Genomic DNA, 24,601 nt, shown 5'->3' with positions numbered 1-24,601 from the left:
GAAATTTCCTGCTGGATGGCACAGAACCAGAGCTGCATTGCCTCTCTGCACAACGGGAGTGACCCAACCCCCCTCCTTATTTGTTGAGGTAATGCATGGCCACTGTGTTGTCCATCATGACCAGGACACACTTTCCCCGTACCAAGGACAGAAAAAGCTTCAGGGCTAGCCTGATGGCTCTCAGCTCTAACAGACTGATGTGGAGTCTGGACTCCGATGGAGACCAACGACTGCTGGCGGTCAAGTTGTTGGCATGAGCACCCCATCCTGTGAGGAAAGTGTCCATCACTACAGTCACCTCCGGCCACGGTAGCTAAAACGGTTCCCCTTTCATCAGGTTCCCTTCGTTCACCCACCACAGTAGGTCCTGGGAGACCGAGCGTGGGATCGGAACAGGATGCGTCATCTTGCCGGAGAACTGCGACCACTGCATCTTGTGGACCCATTGCAGGGATCTCATCCGCAGCCTGGCCTCTGGCACCAGAAAAATGCAGGAAGCCGTGAGGCCGAGCAACTTTAAGAACTCAGAAGCCGAGAGACTCTGGGCATGTTGAAACTTGTCCACCATCTGCACAATGTGATGAGCACTTACCTTGGGAGGCGAACACTTCCCCAAGAACGTGTCCAACACAGCTGCAATGTACTGGAGCTGTTGGGAAGGTGTCAGGTGCGACTTCTTTAAATTCAGGGAGAAGCCCAGCCTGTGGAGGGTGCGGCAGGTGACACAGATGACCCAAAGCAAGCCTGGGAGAGCGCTTCCGGGTTCAGCCAGTCGTCCAGATAGGGGTAGACGTGAATCCCCCCCCCCCCTCGCCTGAGGTACTCTGCCACCACCACCACCACCACCACCACCATGGGCTTGGTGAAGACCCATGGGGCGGAGGTCAATTCGAACGGCAGGACCCGAAACTGAAAGTGCGAGTCGCCAGCCGCAAACCTCAGGTACTTCCTGTGCGCAGGATGGATCGGCACATGGAAATAAGCATCCTTGAGGTCCAGAGACACCAACCAATCCTTAAGTTGAAGGGCCTGGAGGACTTGAGAAAGAGTGACCATCCTCAACTTGCCCTTCCTGAGAAGTTTGTTCAACCAACGCAAGTCCATGATGGGTCTCAATCCCCTGTCTTTCTTTGGGATCAAAGAATAAGGGGAATCCCAACCCTTGTTCCTCTTCGCTACAGGCACCAGTTCTATGGCACCTTTCTCCAGCAGGGACAAGATTTACTGCGCAAGGAGCGGATCCGGACTCTTCAAAGAGTTTTTACCCGGTGGATTGTTGTGAGGCCACTGAAGGAAGGGAAGGAAGAAGCCGTGGACTATGGTATCCAGAACCCATGCATCTGAAGTAATGGCACGCCATTCTTCGAAATGCTGAGACAGTCTGCCCCCAACCGGCGAACCATGGGAAATGGCCTCACGACTGTTTGGAAGCGGCTGCAGCAGTGCCTGAAGGCAAAGAGGCAGCTGCCTGAGCGGCTTTGGCACCACGATTTCCCCGACCACCAGAAGTACTTTTTCGCTGGCCCCTTTCACTAGCAGTCCCTCTCGTTCTACCAAAAGAGGAGTAGAAACGAAAGGAACCTCCCCTCCACTGCTGTCCCCTAGGATGAAAAGGTGGAGGTTGACGCACAGCAGCACTTAAAGACTTTGCCTGAGCTTTTGAGATCTGCAACCTCTCATGGCTCTTGTCAGCGTTGCTGACAAATAAATGTGCGCCATCAAAGGGCATGTTCAGAAGACAGGCTTGCACATCCAGAGCAAACCCCGACTTCAGCAATACACAAATCTGCATATAACGGTGCTCACAGCCAGGGGCGGCTCACACTCAGGTGTATCCAAACCCGACTGAAGGGCTTCACACATGGCATCCTTGCCATCCTGCATGATAGCAAGGAAACCATCCCTTTCTTCCCCCTCGGGAATACGATGAGCTGCAAAAGCAACACAAGACCACAGTGTGTGTAAACCTTGCCAAGGCACACATGGAGTTGGCCGATTTCAAGGCCATGCTCCCGGCAGAAAACCCCTTCCATGCCCAACCGTCGAAGTGCTTGTCGTCCCTATCTGGAGGGATGGTAGGGTATGCTGCCGGCCTCGAGGTGGCCGTAGCCACCTGAACCACAAACTCTCAGAAGTGGGGTGAGTAGACAAATAGCTGGGGCCGCTAACGGAAGGGCGGTATTACTTAGTAAGATTTATATTCACAGCCGGAAGAGATTAGGGGAACTGCCAAGCAGCTGCCACCCTTTTCTGCAAGGTAGAAAGAAATGGCAAAACAGAGTCAGAGGACGGACCTTGATCCAAGATGTCAGTCAGATCATTTTGCACAAAGTCTTCAGGAGGACTAGACCAGCCCAGATACTCAGACTCGTGCTATGAGTCTCCTATAAGAAGACTCTGCGTAAGCCCAAGGCTCAGGTCTACCAAACTCCACTTGCATCATGGAGGGTCTGTCTCAACTCCTCCGACTGTCCCCAGAAAAAAATAGTAGCATCAAGGTCACCAGGTTCCTCAACCTCAGACCTTTCCTCCTCTTCAAAAATATTATCCAGAGGGGGTTGAAACCCAGGTCTGGGGATAGAAGAGGGCCTGGAGGCCAAAACCGGCCTCGCCGACTTCGATGCAGCCTTTCTTGGAGGATCCACAATGTCTGGATACGCCAACAGCAAATTTCGAGAAAAAAATTCCTGAAGGCGCTGATAGCGCCAAAGGCTTCGACGTCGAGAGCGTCGAAAACCTCGAGATCGCCAAAGGCTTCAGCGTGGACTTAGACACAGGTGCCAACGGCACCATGGGCCGATACGACCGCAAGGCGTCGATGTCCATATCGGACAGACACGGCGCCGAACGAGTCGACGCCGGCCCGAGCTCAATAGGTTGCTGCGGTCTCGCTGGGGACGAGGACTGAGACCTAGAGACACATCTCTTGCAACCTTTCGAAACCTTGTCCGTACAGTACCTAGACGTCTCCCCATGTGTGTCGCATCGTGAACCCAAGCCCAAAGGCGTGCGAGCCACAGGCCGAGACCGATCCAGGCCGGCTTCGTCAGAAGGCACGACGGGACCAGTGTCCTGCGTTTGAAAAATCACCATCAGATTTATAGAAACGCTGCCCATTCCTCTGAAGGCTAGGATTTCGTAGGGCATGTAACCCTCCTCGAGGCACCATCCTCCAAGGAGGACGGGGAAGGAGACTATTGACAGTGCTTCTGCAAGAGGAAGACCAGTGGCGGGAACCACTCCGGGACCGAGATCCCCAGGAGTCCTTCTGATGCGGAGAGTCGCCCCTCAAGTCATCGGTGAAACCCCCTTGGACTTGGAAGTCCGGGACTTAACAGGCTTCAAGCCCTTACCTACCTGGAGCTTCCCCCTTCTGCTCCCGCAAGGCCTTTGCAGTCAGCGACTGGCATTTCAAGCAGTCGTCGGTGTCGTGCGACTCTTCGAGGCACCACAAACAAATGCGGTGGGGGTCGGTGAGCGACATCTTAGACTTGCAGTCCCGGCAGGTCTTGAAACCGGACCACGGTGCCTTAAGGGTCGAAGAGAAAAACATCTTCAATGAAGAAAACACACGAGGCACGGCGAGTCTCACGAAGTTAACACATTTGCAGAAAAACATGAACTGAGGGCACTGTGCGTCCTATTTATAACATCCTGTGACGTTGTCCTCGACGGAGGCCCTCGAGGGACATGGACCCGACGCCATCAACGCAGGACCCCATCAGCCAAAAAAGTTTCCAAAGTGCACAGCTGTGGACATTACATGTCAAAGATGTGGAATGCGTTGGAGGACAATCCATTCGAAGCATATTCTTGACCAGACTCAAAACTCAACTTGACCTGCTGGAAGCCATCAATTCACCCATCTGAATGCCAGCTCAATTGAGCGTATTCATAGTTTCATCAACCACACCGCAGACTCGATCATCCCTAGTGCGAACTAGATCCATGAGAGCCCAGTCTCTAAGCAAACTGAATGCCCACCCCCAATGTATTAACGAGACAACTGACTTGACTGCAGAAACCGCCAAGAAGCCTGGCTCTCTGCCAACGAGCACCAAAGACTAGAAATAAAGATTTTGAAGAGGTCCTGGCCCCCTGGTCCACGTTAAAGGACCACAGTGACTTGAACCCCCATTATTTGACTTTTAAAGACCTATCCTTGAACATTGACATTTCTGCTTAAATCTTTTGCCGCCTGACTACCTCTACCTATCAACCCAGAGTGCCCTTTATTCCCAAAGCCTGCATTCTCTGTTTTTCTTTATAGTGGTGTGTCTTTATGCTTATCAATTGTATGCATTGATAGTTTTTATTAAGTTCCTATTTTTCTAAATTCTTGGTTGGGCATTTTTATTTTGGAACCACTGCACTAATGTTTGTTTTTCACCAATATCAGCTCACACCTTTCCTGAAGGGTATAGACTGCCCTCGGTTTGAACTACCTAAAAGGAGGAATATCTGTCGGCTGTGCCCATTTCACATTTATGATTGGGGTCACTGCTGGTTTAGTAGTAGTGTGGGGGTTGAGTAGGTGGTTTAGCTATTACTCATACCGCTACTGCTGAAGAGCAGCAGTCAGTGTTGCATGTATGCAGCCAGCATTTCAGGGCAGAGATGTGCCAGTTCGAAAAGTGTACAAAGACGGGCCAACCAACACAGTAAGATTACTTGTTACTGCTGAACCAATGCCATTTTAACCTCAACATAGGCCAGTACGCATAATGAATACGCATTTCCTCTTCGCTTTCTTACCTAGGCTGGCTTCCCTTTCATTCTCAACTTAAATTCAACTTCCTCTGTCTCGTCTTTAAATCTCGTCATGGTCTTGCTTCCCCACCCCCCGACCCCACCTCTCCTCTCCTCTCCTCTCGTTCTACGCTCCCACAGATCTGCAGATCTTTTCCTACTCACTGTTCCTTGTTCCCCATGTGCCCGTTCTCATTTCCATTCCTTTCAGCTCCTTGCCCCTCTACGCTGGAACACTTTACCTGTCTCTATCCGCTCCATCTCCTCTTGCTCCTCCTTCCGTTCCTCCCTAAAAGCTCATCTTCTGTACTCCCCGTCCTGTTAACCTTGCTTCTCACTTACTCTTCCTTTGTTTAACTTCTCTCACACATTCCTATGCAAATTGTTTACTGTTTTTGATAGTTCGTTTCATATTTTACAATTAAGCTTCCATTTTATTCTAATGTATACTTGTTTAATGTAAAGCGCTTTGGCGTAAAGCGCTATATAAACCTAATAAAATACAAAATAATAAATATCAACGACATGAAGTTATAAGCCTTGCTCCATTGCACACGTACTTTGTATGTCTCAATTTCCACTTTTCAGCCCCAGGCCATTTCATTACTCGTCTGTAGGATGGGACTGAGGGAGCAAGCGCCATTTCTGTAGCCTCTGGATTATCGCAGACCATGCGGGTATGCCAGTCATGGTTTCATTGTCAAATAATGTGAATGTTGTATTGAGTAAAAGTTCTGAGCAATCACCAGTTTAGTGTCCAAACAAAGTGCAATGTATTGCCCCATCCTATATTCTCATGTGAAAACTGTCTTACTCTTCAACCATTTCATGGTTGATTTGTACAGTAACATGAACGTCCTCTCTGGTAATGTGTGAGCTGTGTAGATTCACAATGTTTCAACATACAGCAAACCATCTTTCAACATATCAGTAAACACCATCAAAAACATACACATCTTTTCACTCTGTTCTGTGTTGATGCACACAGAAAGATAAGTAAATATATGCTACTGCAATGTGACTAATTCTCATTTATGTATTTTCATTGTTCTAGCCTGAAGGTGTCACAGAAGGAAGGTCTTTTTGTACAAATCCTGCAACGGGAAAAACATGGATGTGTAAGAAAAGATTGCAATTTGTATCACTTGTCATTGAAATTAGGTCAAGTTGTCATGCTTATGCTTTCAAATCACTCCCTTTTTCCCAAATCCTATCTCTTTATTCAGACGCATCATTTTTATGTTCAAGGGATCACACATGCATATTATTTGTAATGTTGTTTTCAAATAGAGGCCTAGAAAAGGGATAGAAAAACACAGACCACACCAAAAACAAGAGACACAGACTGTGAAACGACAATAAATTGGGGAGATTTCATGATGCAGCAATTAAAACCCTCACCAAATGTAATCATGAAAGATATCTATGTGAGGAGGCCAGAATTTTAGTTAAAAGCTATCGCAGAGCAGTGGAAGGTTCTTAAATGTACCTAGGGGAAATGAACAAAAGAGGTACCTGAATGCAAAGCAGTATCCTTATCCTACCCAATATTCCCATTCACAGCTTGACTGGTATGTCAAAGAGATCGAATTTTACAATATCGCCAATTGTATACCATGTACCAGAAATCTAACTTTCAGAAGCATCACAAGAACTTGAAAGTAATGTAATAAAAGCATGACAGGTGAGATCTCTAGAGTAGTCTGCTCTATGAAAGTCTCATCTAAACAGGTTCCCCCCTGTTCTTCCATAACTATTAAGGACATCTCCTCCCCCGCTTCAGCTCTACCCGACTTCTGCAACCACTCCTTAGCATCTGGCTCTTCCCTTCTCTCAAGCACTCCCTTGTGTACTGCCGCCTAAAAAAGCTTCAGCCACCCCTCCTGTCTGGCCAACTACCACCCTAACACTACAACACACTTCCTTGTGAAACACCTGGAGAAGTTGGTCTTCCCCCCAACTGACCCAACACACTGAGCTCATTGGTTGTTTATGCAACCATCAATCTGGATTCCTAACATCAAGAAGCATGGAAACTGCTCTCCAGAATACCTGTGAAGAACTCCTTGCAAATCTTGATTCTAACTCCTGATCTTCTCATTCTCCTTGATCTCTATTCCGCCTTTGACACAGTGAACCATTCCATCCTCATAGCGGCTTCAAGATACTCTTGGCATCTAGGACAAGGCACTGGACTGGTTGACCACCTCCTCACTGATTGCCCTTCCGTGGGGCTCCTGGGCTCCTTCACTACTCTCTGTATGTGGTGTCCCCCAGGGCTCTATCCTCTCTCCTTGGCTTTTCAATATCTACCTTGCACATCTTGCTCACCTGATATCTGCCTCCTCTCCTCATTTCCTATGTTATGCAAATGAGAACTCGTCTTCAAGCTCCCCTCTTCTTCCTCCCCCATCATCCCCGACTGCCTGTCTGCTATTCGTCTTGGTGCTCCTTCAATGATTCTTCCAATCGGGTCATCCGTTTCCCTCCTGCACTTTGGCCACCCTCTATGGCCTCTCCTCGTTCCACTGAAGCCAGAAACATTGATATAATCTTCAAATTCTCTCTCCTACGCTCCTCACACATCCTGGACCTTGCATAGAAGGCCCACTATCAACTTCACCTCCTTAGAGGCATTCCTTTCATCACCTTCCCCCAGAAGCTCAATATCTCTAGAGCTCCGGTCCTCTCCAGACTGGACTACTGCAACAGCCTCTTTCTCAGCCTGCCTCTTTCCTCCCTCTACCCTCTTCAACCAATACAGAACAGGGTTGCGAGACTTTTCCTTGACATCAAGACCCATATCTCTCCACTGGCTCCTGATTACTGCAAGGATCAAATTCAAGACCCTTTTGCATCATCCATAAGGATTTCTGGGGCCTGGGACCACGCTACCTGCAACTCTCTCTCACTAAAAACTCACCCACCAGATCCCTTTGATCTTCCTGTTCCAACTCTCTGCTGGCCAAATGCTTCTCCAAGCATAGAGCTGGGGGCAGATATATCTCCTCGGCTGGCTCCCTCCTCTTGAACAGTCTCCCTCGCTCTTCCTCTTGAACCGGATCACTTCATGTCCATAAACAAGTCAAGACCTTGCTCTTCTCCTCCTTCCCCCTCTCCCTCCCGTGCTAACCAGTCCCACAGCCGCTGAGGTGGGCAGCCAGGTCCCTCAAGAGTCTAATAGGGTCCTGGCCATGAGCCCTATAGTCACTAGCATCTGCCCCCTGCACTGCCATCTGGGCCCACACCTACCAGTTGGGTGGTTTGTCTCAGCCCTGCACTCACTTGATGGGCTTAAACCTCACGCTTTGGCTTGGGATTTCTATGCCCATGCACTTAACTGTTGCCTCTCCTGCAGGTACCTCTGGCATCCCTCTCCCATCTCCTGGGGGACCCTTTAGCACTTACACCCGCCCCCTTTTTTCTCTGCACTTGCACGCTCCGAATGACAAGGCTTAGTAGGACTGCTGATTATTTGCTTTCTTATTTATTAATTGGCATTTCCATTGTTTATTTGTTCCCCTGCTCCCTTCCCTTTCTGCCTTGTGGCGCTTTGAAAAACTCTTGTTGCATAAGCGCTATATAAATAACCAATAAAATATAGTGCTTTTTCCACATTGGTATGGTCTCAAATAGCTGTAGGTGAACGTCCCCTTGGGGGACAGAAGCCCAGGCATGGGAAATTCACCAGGAGTTTAGAATGTGTGTGTACATTTTAGCCAATGCTAAGGTAGGTAGGGGTGGCCAAGACCCTGCTAGCAACCCATGTCGAGCTGGATTGTGAATGGGTGCTCTGAGGTAGTCTGGGGAGTATGCGAGAGCAGGAGACTCATTATGTGTGCAGCTAGACCGAATTGCTGTCATGGGGAATAGCTGCATTCTTATGGCAGAGGCATTGTGTGATGTGTCGTAGAGTACTGTATGATAGATGCGTGCGGGTGGGTGGCCGTGTCTTCAGCTACACGGGGGCAGGGGGGAATTCAAAACACGCAGCCAAATTCTACACTCTGGCTATACTCACAAATGCAGCAAAATGTAACAGAGGCTATACTCAAAAGAATGTAGATAAATATAGCAGAGGCTATACCCCAAAAAGAATGAAGCTATATAGGACACTGCAGATATACTCAAAATGCAGCAATATGCAACAGGGATTATACATAAAGGTGGATAAACATACCACAGTAGATGTACTACAAAATGCAGCCAAGTATGACAGAGGTTTTACTCAAAATACCGCTAAATGTAATGTACTCAAAAAATGCAGCTAAATAGGACAGTGGATACACTGAAAACGAATGCAGATAATTATAACTGAGGCTATACTCAAAAAGAATGCATTTAAATCTCAAACAGCGGCTATAATAAAAATGCAGCTAGATGTAACAGTGGTTATACTTAAATGCAGCTAAATATGACAGTGGATGTACTAAAAAATAAAAACGTGTTAAAGAATAAGAACACCGGTCTGTAGAGAGGCAAGCGGAAATCGCCAAGCGATAAGTCCTGCAAGACAGAACATGAACCTCTGACTCTGCTAGGGAGGATACAAAGGACAGCACCGTGTCAATCGTTGCCACCCTCGAGTCCAATTCTTTCTCCAAAACCAATGACAGAACCTGAGCCATTTGCTCTTGTATTGGGATCTGGTCGAGGGTTTCCTGGCTGCCTGGATAATACGCATGTTATCCGCAGACAAACCCAAATGCTCTAGAGACGTGACCTCAGGCACCATGCCGCCAAGTTGAGCGATTGTGGGGAGGGGTGCCATATCTGCTGTTCCCCTAGGTGAAGAAGATCGGGAGTTACTGGTAACCTGATCGGCGGACACACCGACAGGTGTTGAAGTTCTGAGAACCATACCTGGCCGGCCACCACGGAGCTATCAGTAGAAGAGAACAGTCAACAGAGCTCTTCAACTTCCAAATTGCTCGATGAACCAGGGGTAGAGGCGGGAAGGCGTAAGCTCTCATGTTGTGCCATGGAATCTCGAGTGCGTCCCCCAGAGAGGCGGCCCCCAGACCCCCTCTGGAGGCGTACTGAGGAAGCTTCTTGTTTACCGCCGTGGCGAAGAGGTCCACCTCCGGTGTGCCCCAACGCGAGAAAATCCATGAGAGGATCTCCGCCTTCAATTCCCACTCGTAGCTGACCACCGTCTGCCGGCTGAGGGCATCAGCAGTGACATTCAGCTGGCCCGGAATGTGCACTGCAAGCAGCCAGACCCCATGAAGCACAGCCCACTCCCAAATCTGGATGGACAGGTCCACCAGAGGGGGAGACTTTGTTCCCCCTTGCTTGTTTATGTAATACATTGATATCACATTGTCCATTCTTATGCAGACCACCTTGTTGACAATGAGAGGTCTGAACACCTTGAGCGCCAGAAAAATCGCCAGAAGCTCCAAATGATTTATGTGCAGGAGCTTGTCCTGAGATGATCAGAGGTCCGAGAACTGAAGAAGATCTAACGTCACACCCCCACCCCAAAAGGGAGGAGTCTGTCGTGATCGTCACCATGGGGGCTGGGTCCTGGAACCCCAGGCCCACCGACAGGTTGCTGAGAGATGACCACCAGTCCAAGTCCACTCATGAAATCCGTAATCATTATCTGCTTGGAATCCGGGTCCACAGCCTGACGCCAGGAACTCCGAAGAGCCATCTGGGCCCGTCTCATTTTGAGACGAGCAAGAGGAAGCGCCAGTACACAAGAGGCCATGAGGCCAAGAAGCCTCTGGAACCACCAGGCCGACATGCTCTCCGACTGTGCAAACATCTGACACGTGGCCAACAGATCCACCATTCTGTCCCCGGTCAGATACACTCGGCAGTCGATCGTGTTCCAACAAAAACCCAGGAAAGTCAGGTCCTGTGGGACCGTCATGGAGGATTTACGCCAGTTCACCGACAGCCCAAGATGGAACAGGAGCTGAAGGAGAGACTGAAGGTTTTCCGCTGCTGCCAACGGACAAGGGCTGCGTAGGAGCCAGTCGTCCAAATAGGGATACACATGGATACCATGGAGAAGAAGAAAGGCCGCAATCACCGACATCTTCGTGAAGACACGCGGCGCCGAACTGAGGCCAAAAGGAAGCACCCGAAACTGGAAGTGCTCCTCTCCCAAAGAGAAGCGGAGGTATCTCCTGTGTGGATTCCAAATCAGGATATGCATGTACGCATCCTGAAGATCCACCACGCTGAGCTGCAAAGAGGAGAGGAGCGGGCCGGGCGTGATCATCTTGAATTTCTCTAAGGGTAGGAAAAGATTAAACTGGGAAAGGTCTAGGATGGTGCACAGGCCAGCGTGGTTGGGTTTGGGCACTGTAAACAGCCGGGAGTAGAAGCCCTCCCCTCGCTCCCCAAGGGGGAACGGGTTCCACAGCTCTGAGGTGCAGAAGTTTCTGAACCTCGGCCTTGAGGTAGGGTGAGCCCGACAGCGGAAAAGGAGTGTTGAGGGGTGGGGTAGAGGGTAAAGGTAAGCGGAAGCCCGCTCGAGCGACTGACCTGATCCATCTTTCTTCTGTGATGGCCTGCTACGCCTCCCAATGAGATGCAATGCGTCCTCCCACCGGGGTCTCGTGCGAGCGCGGAAAACCCTCATTTGGCAGGCTTATCGATGGCGGTGCCACCGGAACCCGATGAGGAGGCTGAGGAGCGGGAGAAAAACCGCGTACGCCATTGTCTACGGCGGTTATTCCCCGCAGGAGTATCCACTCTGCGAGATTTGCGGCCGAGGAAGCCCCTAAAACCAGAGGAAGGTCGACCTTGCGACAAAGACCTTTGAGACTTGAAGGGAGCTTTAACCAGAACAGAATGATTTAGCCGTCTGTGTGCTATCTTTGGTTTTGGTGAGCTCTACATCAGTAGAAGAGTGAAAAAGCTCCTTACCATCAAATGGAAGGTCCAGAACCTTGTCTTGCACCTCCTTCGAGAACTTAGTGGCATGCAGCCACGCTTGCCGCGAGGTATCAACCCCAAGCATCAGACCCAGAGCCGAGGTGTCTACGTGATGAGCCGCAGCCTCCAGGAGATCCTGGGCCAAGACCCTGGCATCAGAAAGGCCTCCTCTGAAATCCTCCAACTTCTCGACCGGAATGTGCTCCTCAAACTCCGACAGACCTCTCCACATCCGCATGTTAGCTCCCGCCAAAATCAATTCTGCATTGGCCTGCCTGAGCTGCAAGGCCGAATTGGCAAATATTTTCCTCCCTAGGGAGTCCAGGAGCTTGTCCTCCTTTCCCCATGACCTGAGTAGCCGTCGCGGAGGAGGATGCTGCAGGCCTGGATTGCAACGTAGCCGCAGCCACCACTGTGGAGGAGGGAGGCGGACAAGACGACAAGGCCACTTCTTCCGAAGAATGCAGCCTGTACCTCGCGTCAATCTTTTTATTGACAAAAAGTCCCGAGTGTGGCTTTTCCCAAACTCTTCAGACCTCAGCCAGAAGTCCTTCTGCAAGAACAGGCCGGTACGCTCCAAAGGACACAAGGTGAACGCCCCAGGAAGCACACCCTCCTGCGGAGCAGGTGCCTCAGGCACCGGAACATCTAAGAAACTCATCATGTCCAGCACCCGGTCATGGAAAGCTTTGAGAGAGCGGGGGAAGGTCCTTGTTGTCCTGATCGCCTTGAGGGTCATCTGACAGGTCAGGATCCTGCTGAGCCGTGTCAGGCACTGCCTTGTCCACTGGGGACAATGGTGGCACAGGCGGAGGCACCACGAGCAAGGGAGGCGCCGGCTGGACCACCGGCGGAACGGGTGGAGCCGGAGGCGCAGGTGGACATATCTCCTTGAAAAGCCCTTTGAAATATTCCCTCATGGGGTCGGTGCGCATAAGCGCTTGAAAATTTACCGAACAAAGTGTCCTCAGGAGATTGTTTCGGAACCTGAGGAGGCCTCTCATGAGGTGGACAAATCCAGGGACGCAATGGAGAAGGGTATCACACCAGCCCCTCCACCGACGAATCCACATAAATCAAGGGAGCCGCCCCCGCAGGCAATGAAACATTGTGCGGAAGAGGCATCCGGGCGTTCCAATCATAAACCGGCCAGTAAGGATGCGCACAAGGGACCTTAGGTTCACCCGAAGGACCGAACCCTACACCACGGGCCGATGGCGTAGTTGATGGGGTAGTACCTAAAATGGCCGCCGTGGTCGTGGCAGGAACGGCTGCCATTTTGTCCTCATCTGAGGGGAACTGCGGCACGTGAGGAAGTGAGGCAGGGGTCCCAGTCGATGGGTCAGGGGTCTTAAATTTAGCCTTAACGCAAGGAACCTCGGCAGAGCCGGTATTATGAGGCCTGGAATGTTTCTGCGACATCCCAACCGCCAACTGAGCCTTCGAAGGAAGGGCCTCGGCACTGCCAGTAAAAGAAGAAACTTTCTTCTTTGGCCCCCTCAACAGATCTGGTGCCACCATAAGAGCGGGAACGGTGTGCTTTCACCGACAGGGCCTTACCCGGCCCCTCAGAACTGTTGGTATCCTTAGCCTCTGTATGAGGGACCTAGGACCGGTAGAAGCCTTATCGGCACGGGCCTCGAACATCCGTTCAGTAACCTCAAGCCCAGCCAAGACCTCGGGGCGCACCCCGGTTTTGTCTTTGATGGAAGCTGAAAGAGCGGCCTCAGAGCAAGCTCCGGTACCCCACGATTCAGTAGAACTGGGTCTACAGACAGCCCCCACAGGAGGGGCCTCGGAGCATACTCCTGTGGACACAGGCCCCTTGCGGAGACCCTCGGAGAAAACTCCGGTAGAATGATTAGGCCCGACAGGCACCTCAGGGCGAACCCCGGTAACAGAGCGATCAACGCCCCTCCCGGCTCGAGAGGAACCCGGAAAGGTATCCCCCGGCCGGGGTGCTCTGAAAAGTAAAGAACTTACCGGGCGTTTTTTCTTCTCGTCGATGAACGCCTGAAAATGCGAAGGAAGAGTCCGTCCGAACACCTCCTCCCACCGCTCCAACCGACGTTGAATTTCCCGGACCGAAAGGGAGTCACAGTAAAAACAGGAGTCCCAACGGTGTTCCGGACCCAAACACTCTAAAGAGGATGGGGATCCGCCCTCACGAAGCGACGGTGACACGATGAACAGTCTGGAAAATTTAGCTTAAGAAGACATAGACAGACTATTAAATGAACGCTAGCGAGAGCCAGAGAGGGAAAAAGGGAAAAAAGTCTTCCGAGGATGCAAGTGCGTCCGGCCCGATCGTGCGGAGAAAAGGACTGATGGGCGATGCGCGGGGAGGAGCCAAGGTGGGCAGGGTTACGGCCGCATGCCGGACCTGCGCAGGAAAGAGGAACACATTTTCAAAAAAAATGTGGATGCTTTTTACAAAGTGCTCTGGTCCCGTCCCACAGGACGGAGAGATGTCCCATAAGTATGGAGGAAAGGGGACGGGACGTAGGAGTATCTGTCTTTTTAGTATGCGCTGCACATTTAACGACTGAGATAGCCACTGGGAATTGTAGTGTCCTGATAAGCCTGTCCAATAAGGCAGTGTGCTGAACTGGAGTGCCATCCGCTCTGAGGTAGCCCCTCCTTTTTCAACGTGCTAATCCTGCGTGCACTGTCGACATCACATAGGCGGAGTCACTGTACACCGTTACTTTCTGGTCTGCATGATTCTCGAGTGCGACTATTAGCACCACTAACTCTGCAGCCTGTGCTGAATAGTGAGACGGGAGCCATGCACTTACCAATGTCTGAAGCTCCCAATTGGCTGTGTGTTTTACCACAGCGGCACCTGTGTATCTCTGCCCATTATCTTGATCAATCCTTGAAGAATTGTCAATAAAAACAATCTCCCCTGTCAAGGCATTTTCTTTTATCCTAGGGATCTAATCATAGAACTCTTCATAGTTCGTACAGTCGTGCACATGCGCATCCTCTGCCAATGGTTCAGCTATAAATCTGGCAGGATTCACTATTCTGCATCAAACTATTTTGATTGCTGAGTTTGATGTAAAAAATTCATAGGCAGAAGCCCTTTGGAAAGTCAATGTTTCCTTTCGTTTCTCCAAGACAGCAAATCATGCATGCTCAACAAACAACGTCAGAGCATCCCATCACTATACTCGCAGCCTTCTCAATGGCGAACGCGGCGGCCGCCAAAGATTGTTCGCATGGAAAATGACCCCTCATTAGTGGGTCTAAAATCCTACTGTAGTATGCAAGGGGCTTGTACCCCAGTGTAGTTCTCTGTGTGAGGACTGCCGTCCTAACTATATCATCCGTATGCGAAAACAAAGAATTCCTCGGCATAATTAGAAATCCCTAAAACTGGAGCTGTACAAATTGCCTTCTTCAATTCCTCAAATCTTTCTTCCATCTCCTCAGTCCAATTTTCTCTTGCATAGCGTGTGCTTTCTTTAGAGCTTTTAATAAAGGCCTTGTATATGAAGTATAATCAAAGACCCATGCTCTGACATAGTTACATAGTCCCAGAAATCTTTGCATGTGCTTTATCGTGTGTGGCTTTGTGGTTTTCAAAACGGCCTCAGCTCTCTGAGTGACCTTTTTTCCTTCATGCAAAATCAACATCAAAGATGAGGCCTGGTGTACTAGCATACAAACTGCCATGCTAAAAAAGATAGACCTCCTACAAACCAAAATCATCCTCCTCCTCCTCTTCCTCCTCCTCCTCCTCCTCCTTCTTGATTGACCATTATACCTTCACCAAACATCTCTCACACGCTGCGCACTTCTCCAACCAAGCAACTTCCTGGATTACCGCCTTCTTAGAAGACAGAGCTATGAAAGTCTTCTCCAATATAGCAAATTAACCTCCCACTATCATTCACTGTGGTGTCCCACAGGGATCAATCCGGTACTGCCCCTACGCTATACAATCTTTTTACAAAGCCCCTTTTTGATAAACTGGATGCACTTGGGATTACATACACCAACTATGCTGACGATACCCAAGCGCTCCTTCCTCTAACAGGAATTTATCACCAAGACACAACAGCCCTTAGGGAAATTTACTCTACCATTCAAGCATGGCTGGCCACAAATGGCCTCTGCCTCAATGGGGACAAGACCGAAATTCTTATTCTTGGACAAATGTCCACTCTAGCTAAATTAGACTCCCTCTACGCTAACTTCCACATCGACAACTGCATCATCCTGGTCTTATCCTCTGTTAAAACCTTAGGGGTACACATCGATGCCACGCTGTCCATGAACAAACAAGTTAGCGCTATCGTCTCTGCCTCCTCTGCCTTGAGTACAAACCTCATCAACACCATAAAGCCTTTACTTACAAAAGACAACTGTGTCTCCATTGTCAGAGCTACTATAGGGGCCAAGCTTGATTATTGCAATGCGCTCCTATCCGGCACCTCCAAAAAAAAACATAAGCACACTCCAGACTACCCAAAATAACTCGCTCACAGCAGCCCTAAGTATACGTAAAAGAAACTACATCTCACACGCAAGAAAGGCGGTTCACTGGCTCCCAGTCAAAGACCACATCATGTTCAAATTCCTCACTACCACACACAAATGCATAAACTACACAGCACCATCCTACCTCTCAGACACACCATCTAAATCCCTCTCCACTAGGCCCACCAGAACATACTACTCTAACCAACTCACTGTACCGCGCATTAACAGGGCTAAGGCTGGAGGGTTAGGCTTCCCTTGTCTTAACCCCGACGCTATGGAATGAGCTTGTTACCGCACTCAGAGCTGAAACTTCTCTCTATGCCTTCTGGAAAAACCTCAAAACTACTCTCTTCAACTAACTGCATATACCTACCATCCCTTGGTGCTTCCCTATCCTCATGCTTCCCCATCTGCTCTTTACCATTTGCACAGATCATGATTGTCTGGTTTTTATGTAACTAAGCTATGATCACCTACTGTAACAAGTGCCACAATGCCTCTGGGCTGTTGTGTGCTCTACAAATGTGAATAAATCAACAAATACCTCCTTTGACAATACTGTAACTTCTCCTTGTCAACCTTCTATCCTTTGTCAGCAAGTGTAACCATCAACTGAATAGAATCACATCTGCATCCTTCCTCTGAAGTGCTGCAAACTAAAATGTCTACATATTGCAAGACACTTTCCAAATCAATATTGCCTAAATCCATCTGGAGAAGTCTATCGAAAATCGATGGAGACTCACAATACCCTTGAGGTAATCTCGTGCTTTTTAACTTGTCTGAACGTAAATGATGTCAAATCCTGCAAGTCTTTGTGCAAGGGGATTGAGAAAAACACATTATTCAAATCAATCACAGTACAATATTGTGCTTCAACAGGTATGTTACATAAGATTGTAGCCGGATTAGGAACTTTAGGGAACTCTGCCTCTACAATCTGGTTTATCAGTCTTAAATCTTGACTTAGTCTCCATGACCCCCCCCCTTCTTGATAGGGTACACTGACTTATTACACAGTGACTCTGACGTCACCAAGATGCTCTGATCCATCATGATGGAAGTAGTCTTAAAAATACCTTCATCTGCCTCTCGAGACAAAGGATACCGTCATGCTTGAGGTAAAATTGCTCCTGGTTTCAATGTCATCTTCACTTCTCCAACCCCCTTCAATAGGCCTTCGTCAATAGGGCCTGTAGTCCATAATGAGACTGGCACTTTTGCTACGTCTTCCTTAAAATATTCAGGATGCTTTTGTACTAGCATCATTCTCTGGGGAACCTCACGTTTAATGGCTCGTACCCAATAAGTAATGCTCATCTCCAATATTACTTCATCTGATGGATGATCTCTAAACATGCCCTCATCAGTGACGTCAGTCAATCTAATCTGTAACCTCCTCAATGGCTATCACTGTAAACCATCGTCTGCCATCATGATCATTCCCATCAAGCAAAGCCATTTCTCCTCGCACAATGGCCGCTTGTAGTTCAAGTGGAAAGATATGCCCTTCCTCTTCATCCATAGGTATCTTTGGCCTGAATAAAAACTAATCAGGTATTCTCCTAGTTTTACCTACCAAGCCTGGGAGCTACGTAAACAAGATGCGTACCCCATAATGAAACACTTCAGGTTCTTGGGATAGCTCCCAGGGTCATTTGTCCTGCACATGCCATAATAAATTCATTAAAGTTTAAATAATGCATTCCAGGTGTTGCACACTATACCTTTATCAGTAAACGAGATAGTCATTCAATTTAGTGACCAAATCTCGACCTAATATATTGACAGGTGTCTGCCTTGAATACAGAAGTGGCACCGACATGTCACATTCTCCTACAGAGACTGTTAAGTCTTCAGTAAAAGGAACTCTACTTGTAGCTCCTGCGAAACCTGGAGTATTCATGGCATTGCCAGACATTAAACATTTTCCATCTTTTACACACAAATGTGTTGCACCTGTGTCTAAAAAAGAAAAACCTTTGCCTCCTATACTGACGTCTACCCTCGGTTCCTCGTGAGGATTTGACGCCATGTATAGTATTGAACACATCAAGTCTCCCAGTGAGCTGTCCTATTATGGGTACAGCCTCATTCCTGTATTTATAAAAGGATTTTCTCCTTCCAGTGACCCCTCCCTCCTATCCTAGGAGTCATTAACTGTCCTGCGCTTGTGCTTTGCTGTATCTGCATAGGTGAATGCTGCAACTGCCCTTGCAGTGGATTTACTGCTGCGGTTACAAACCTTGCTGCGGTTACAAACCTTGCTACATTCTCAGCGCTTGTGCCTGTTGCACTGTTTGATTCTGAGCAAACCCATCTCCACTCTGCTATGAATATGCAGGCGGGTTTGAAGTCCCCCCCCCTTTTGAAAATTGACCATTCTGCACAAACCTTTGACTTCTACACATGCAAGCTAAATGCCCTGTCATTCCACATAACCAACACACAGAAGGCTGTCTTCCCCATCAGTCCTCCCTGCATGCCTCAATTATTCTGCATATTCTGAAATTCACCTTCATTATTCTGACAGTTTAACTGATTGTTCTGCCAATTCCATTGATTATATGAAAGCCTACCTCAAAATCCCCCTCTTCCTCGAAGAGCAAATACAGTATTGCCCTGATCAAACTGCCTTTGATCATTTCTCTGCGGCATGCTTGTTACCTGTTGTGAATTAGATCCGTCTCCACTAGTTAGCATTGCCCCTCCAATAGCGTACTTGGATAACTTCATTTGTACCATCATCGCCTTTCCTGACATCTTATTTGCGATTTTCCTGCAAGAGTCTGCAATAATGTGTGATGGTCAACTGGATCTCCGAACATGGTTTTACCTCCATACCCACTAACTTCTTGAGCTGCTTGTGTACCGGGTCTGGTAGCCCTTGGCATAGTAAGTGATAGAACACAGGTATAGATTTTCCCCAAGATTCGCGTGACTCTAAAGCTTCACTGCTCTTGAACATTCGGAATGTAAGCAAGCAGATCTTCCCCTTCCTGCATCTTTTTCATCATTCTAGCTCCCATATCAGACGTGTTTGGATACAGTACGCTAAGCGCTTTCCAGACTGCCAATCAGGAGACCTTTAGTCTCCCCTATAGCCAATGTATTTCCTCCTGTCATTTTCAAATTCATGTAACCATTTCCCAGCGCCGGAAGCCGGTCCCAATGGGCTTACCAATGCGATCCTAAAATCGGATATCGATTTATGGGCAAGCATCTCGACAAGCATCTTTAGTGAATTTGTTGGCAAAGCGCAATAGTACCTATATATAAGTGTGGTGATGGAGAGGTTCCATCAAAGTACCGTCCAATCTCTCTTTTAGATATGTTCTCTCATACATTTGCCTCATTAGTCATGAAAGTCTTAGAAGACTGGATTTCACAGAACAAGATTCTTAGCAAATTCCAGACAGGATTCCGTAAAGGGTTCTGGACCTCTCTAAATGGGTTACTCATATCTGCAATCTCACAACAAGCCTATGGGGCGGGAGGGTGGAGGTCTGCTGCTTCACAGGGTCTGGCTGGACTTAACTTGTGCATTTGTTACAATTAATAGAGATAGGATCTGGATCAAGCTTGAATCCAGTGGCATCCCTGTAGGCATGCTAGCAATGATAAGATCACTTTATGGCAACTCGTCTGTTAGTGTGTGCCTGGATTGCTCAGGCAATATATCGGGGGCAATTCCAACAGAATTAGGAGTGAGGCAAGGATGCATTTTGGCTGCATGTCTTTTTTAACATATGTAGCAGACCTCACCGAAGCCCTTGCTCCACACTGTCTAGCAAGCCCAAAGACTGGGCATTAGCCATTGCAGTGGATCAGATACGCGGATGATGTGATCATCTTGGATTTTACTCAGTGGTTTGCAGCGTTTACTGAATGGCTTCGGGTCATAATCCGAACGAAACAATTTACAAGTGAATCCGGACGAATCCAAGATGATATTTAAAAAACAATCAGTGTCAAAAAAACAAATTACAAATAGCTTTTAAATAACTTGCAGATCCTGAAAGTAAAAGAGCTTCTATACCTAGGTATAAAAATACAATTGTCCCAGTCAAGACGCCCATGCAAATTAGATCTAAATGTTATAATGATTAAATTTGGTGCACAAATTAAAATTATATACGACACAAGTCCATTACTAAAGTTTCATAATGCCAAACTAGTCCCTTCACTTCTGTACGGGTACGACACTTTCAAATTCACAGTTAATCAATTGGAAAATAATGGGAGGAACATAATTGAAAAATGTTTTGCATCCCTCGAGGAGTTAACTGATTCGAAGTTTAAGGTATAAGCCGGGCCTAACATCTTTGAAAATGTCACTTGACTGGAAAATGTTAAATGTATTGCGGAAAAGAACAACTGCCTCTGAAGTAACTGTATGGCGATGTGTCAAAACAAAAGAACTGAATGAAATGTGCTTTTAAATGATCTAAAAAATTATGTATTTCATCTGTTGGAAAGTTGTGATCGATCTCTAATAGATCTACGAGACAATGCGACTGGTCTAAAACAAGCACTTTCTCGCACAGAATGGATTAGTACCCTAACACAGATGAGAAACTAGAACATCTTTAAATCTCATTCTAAATTTGAGAAACCAAAACATTATCTTTCCAAATATCTAAGATGGTTTCCAGATCCTGAAATAAGAATTCACTTTCTAAGAATCGGACTTAAATCTTGTAAAAGTTGCAGAAATCATAGCTATACGCTTCTTGCATCCTCATGGTGGAAATAAATGTAATCTATGTGAGTGTGTGATTAAGCAATCCCTACATCACATCGTAAAATGTAAAGTTACAAGAGATCTTTGTGAAACATGTTTATGACAATTTGTAGATCGCAGAGACTGGTTGTACACATAATCATTCTGGGAAAGTTTAATATCTGGACATGAAAGGTTTCCAACAATCGAGATTGTAAAAATACTAAAAGGAACTTAACTTCCTTGAATAGACATACAGCCAGTCAGTGCAGCCTAAAACAAAACACTGTTTTAATGCTCAGATGCCAATTGCTTAGTAATATTGACTGCATAATGCCTAATCTTAATTCTGCCAATATCATGATTCACATCAGATGAACCTTTACTATATCTGGTCTTTTAGTTAGCATATCTCCTATGTTAAATGTTTTTTATTTTAATTTTACTATGTCAGTGTTGTCATTGTTTTTATTGTACTTCATTGTCTGCATATCTATGATCCAATTGTTCTTTTTCCAAATGTGTATACAGTTGAAATGTCGGCATAAATGCACAACAAACAAAAATGCTCCCCAAACGAAAACACAGATTCTAGCATTACAAAGTCAACCTCCTACACAAAATTACATTACACAATATCAAATATCTATTTTTTACATTAACATCTCACAGGTACCACAATATTGACTACATTTTCAAGACAGCTAGCTGACCATTGAAGTGTATGAGGACTTGCTATTGGGTGGGGAGCAGAGACAACTCATAGTAAAGCAATTATGAAAACAGAATCGCCATACCCACTATGAATATGGGTAGCAGTGTGGGGGGCAGTGGCTTAAGGCCCCACCCTCCCGCCCCCTCATGAGCCAGCACCCCAAGACATGTTTGGTGAAAGATCACAGCCTAAACCAAGACAGCGGTAATAGCAACAAGAAAAGGGAACAAACACTATTAACAAACTGATAACAAACTGATAGTTCAAAGGTAAAAGTTGGGGAAGCTGGGGTGGGAGGTGGGGCCATCTTTGGACTGCATATTAGCATACAATGCATTGGCACATTGAACTACACAAAGAAGTAGACCTTCCCGTCATACGCTGTATTTTGCTTTGCTGGCAGCCACACCTGTTGCTTGGGCTTCACAACGACTAGAAATCACAAGCAAATGCACGAAGATCCCTCCTGCGGGCGAGGGTCAGGAGGAATAAATAGGACACAATGGAACTGAAATGTGTGCCTAAAAAGAGGACACCTACTAGAGTTAAGCATCTTCACTGAAATACAGGATGCTGAGACACACCTGACTTTGCACAAATCGTCATAGCCCAGAACCTGATGGCCACTTTCAAAAGCATCATGCACATTGATGAAACATAGTGTTATTTATCAGCAATGTCCTACTGTACCTGCTGCTTATTGTTTGGAGTGTATGGCAACATGGTTGAAACATGGAACATAATTTCATAATCTTTGTAGGTAGTATACAGAGAGTGGGTGCCGGTTGAGTCCGCTGTAATCAGAAAGAAAAAATGTCAATAAACCAAACACTATAAAAGGAAACTGGCTTACTAAAGGTACATCAGAATTACAGCTATCAAAAGAGCAGAAAAAATGCATGTGATGGTATGAGGATATTATGGCGTTTGCTTAGAAAAACAGGTACTGAATTAGGGTATAACAAGAATTAACCACTAAGTGATTCACAGCAGGTCCTTTTCTGGGTGGCCCACCCTACACATTGGGACCAGACGAGCGCTTCCCAACCAAGTCACAAGTCACATTACACAATGCCATAATAGCCTCAATCATATCAGAGTTGCTTCAAGCAAGATACTACATTGAGGTGGCACAAGCCACCGGTAGGAGAAAAATCTTGGTATACAAAGTATGTAGGTTTGCTACGTGTTTATGGAATTTGTAGAAGATGCCACAGATCCCAAAAGCACCCTAGGCAAAATCTGCGTTGTATAAATCATTCAAAAATCAAGGCGATTTAAAGCAGCTATGTGTACCTATTAAAGTATCCCTCTGAAGGGTAAAGCCTGGATTAATACTGGTAATCTTCATTAATCCTAGTCCTACTATTCCTTGTCCCAGTACTCAAGAATGAGGTGGCCCACCTCTACAGGAACCCCTTTTCCATTTCCCTTAGGTCCGCCCCCTCCTCCACGCACCACCGGGCATAACAGCCCGTCTCCCCTGAGCCACAACAGTAACTATCACTGCCCAAAAAGGCCCATTCGACAACGCGGCAGGGGGAGGTGGGAAACTCGTACAAGGACGAGGAAGGGTAGGACTAGGAATAAAGCAGAATACCAGTAAGTAATCCAGGCATTACCTCCACTCCCACTCATCCCCGTCCCAGTACTCAAGAATGAGGCATGCCAACTGCAGAAAGAATGGGCCGAGATCACAAACACCATAGACCAAAACTGGGATATGGAACCCAACCAACACCAATTTATTGCAGAATACAGTCCAACACAGCATCAACAAGGCAAATCACAGAAGCGCCACACTCAAGACCCCAGACCCGAAAGCCCCAGCTTCCTTACAGTGAAGGTTCAAACAGCAGTGACGAACAAACGTATCGGGGTCAGACCAGGTGACAGCGCAACAAATGTCCTAAATGGAAACCTCATGCGCCTCTGCCCAAGTGGAAGCCATCCCCCATGTGGACCTACCCTGTACCCCAAAAGAGGGGAGAACCCTCAGAATTATAAACCAGGGAGATGGCATCCTACAGCCACCTACTGATCATGGAAACAGATGCCCTCTTCCCAGGGGCAGCACCACCAAGAGGAAGAACAGAGAGCCCTACTGAGTTCCAAATAAACCAAAACAGCCCTCCGGACATCCAGAGTAGATCAGCGGACTCCCCCAGGGAGAAGGGAGGGGAGGGGGAAAGGCCGGACAGACTCCTGCGAGACGCCCAAGAAAAAGAACCAGGCAGTCCTGCAACCACTGAGGCCTTATGAGCGGAAGCAGCACACTACCCCTTGCCGTCCAGAATGTGGCCCTGATAAACTGAAGGTCTTGAGACAGCTGCAGGTGAGACTTGGTCCAGTCGATGAGGAAGCCCAAGGAATACAGGAGGGCACAGGCAATGTCCACATGACTAAGCAGAAGGACCTCTGACTGGGCTTTCAGGAGCCAGTCGAGATATGGAAAAATCCTGAATCCCCTGGAGGTGAACAGCAGCGACGACTGGCCCTTGAACCTTGGTGAAGACGCGGGGTGCACATTTCAGGTCTAAAGGCAAGGCTTGGAACTGGAAATGATCCCTGATCACGGTAATCCTGAGAAACCTCTGATTAGAGGACCAGATGGGAACGTGAAAGTAAGCATCCTTCAGATCCAAGTGTGTTAGGAAATCTAAATCTCTCACAAGCAGAACACTTTGAAGACACTCCACCTTGAAACGCAAAGTCAGAATATGACGGTTCAGGGATTTGAGGTCTATAATGAGACAGTACGACCCTGAGGGCTTTGGTAGCAGGAACACCACAGAGTACACGCCCAGACCCTTCTTGTTCCATGGAACTCATCGAAGGACCTTGGAGAGGACGTCTTGCAACTTCTTGACGGGGTGCCTGGGGAGGGATGTCCGAATCGTGCCATATGGAAGAGGGGAGGATACAAAATCCAGCTTTCACTCCAGCGCACCAGTCGACTGACCAGGCATCACCAGAAGACTGATCCAAAGGGTCCAGAAACACTTCAAATGACCTCCAACTGGCATGGT

At 47.6% G+C, this 24,601-nt stretch overlaps 1 protein-coding gene across 4 annotated transcripts in view; it reads right to left on the bottom strand.

Annotated features, from left to right (window-relative positions):
* SIPA1L1 (signal induced proliferation associated 1 like 1) overlaps positions 1-24,601 on the bottom strand; it is a 1,823,374-nt gene that overhangs the window by 981,029 nt on the left and 817,744 nt on the right. For all 4 annotated transcript variants that reach the window (XM_069638601.1, XM_069638604.1, XM_069638602.1 and 1 more), the window contains exon 7: positions 22,263-22,366. In XM_069638601.1, coding sequence (XP_069494702.1) covers positions 22,263-22,366 — 104 coding nt within the window. The remainder of the gene's footprint in view (positions 1-22,262; positions 22,367-24,601) is intronic.

This window comes from Ambystoma mexicanum, chromosome 14 (genome assembly GCF_040938575.1).
Source record: "Ambystoma mexicanum isolate Mex_15411 chromosome 14, UKY_AmexF1_1, whole genome shotgun sequence".
Taxonomy (NCBI): Eukaryota; Metazoa; Chordata; class Amphibia; order Caudata; family Ambystomatidae; genus Ambystoma; species Ambystoma mexicanum.
This window is presented reverse-complemented; position numbering and strand designations above follow the sequence as displayed.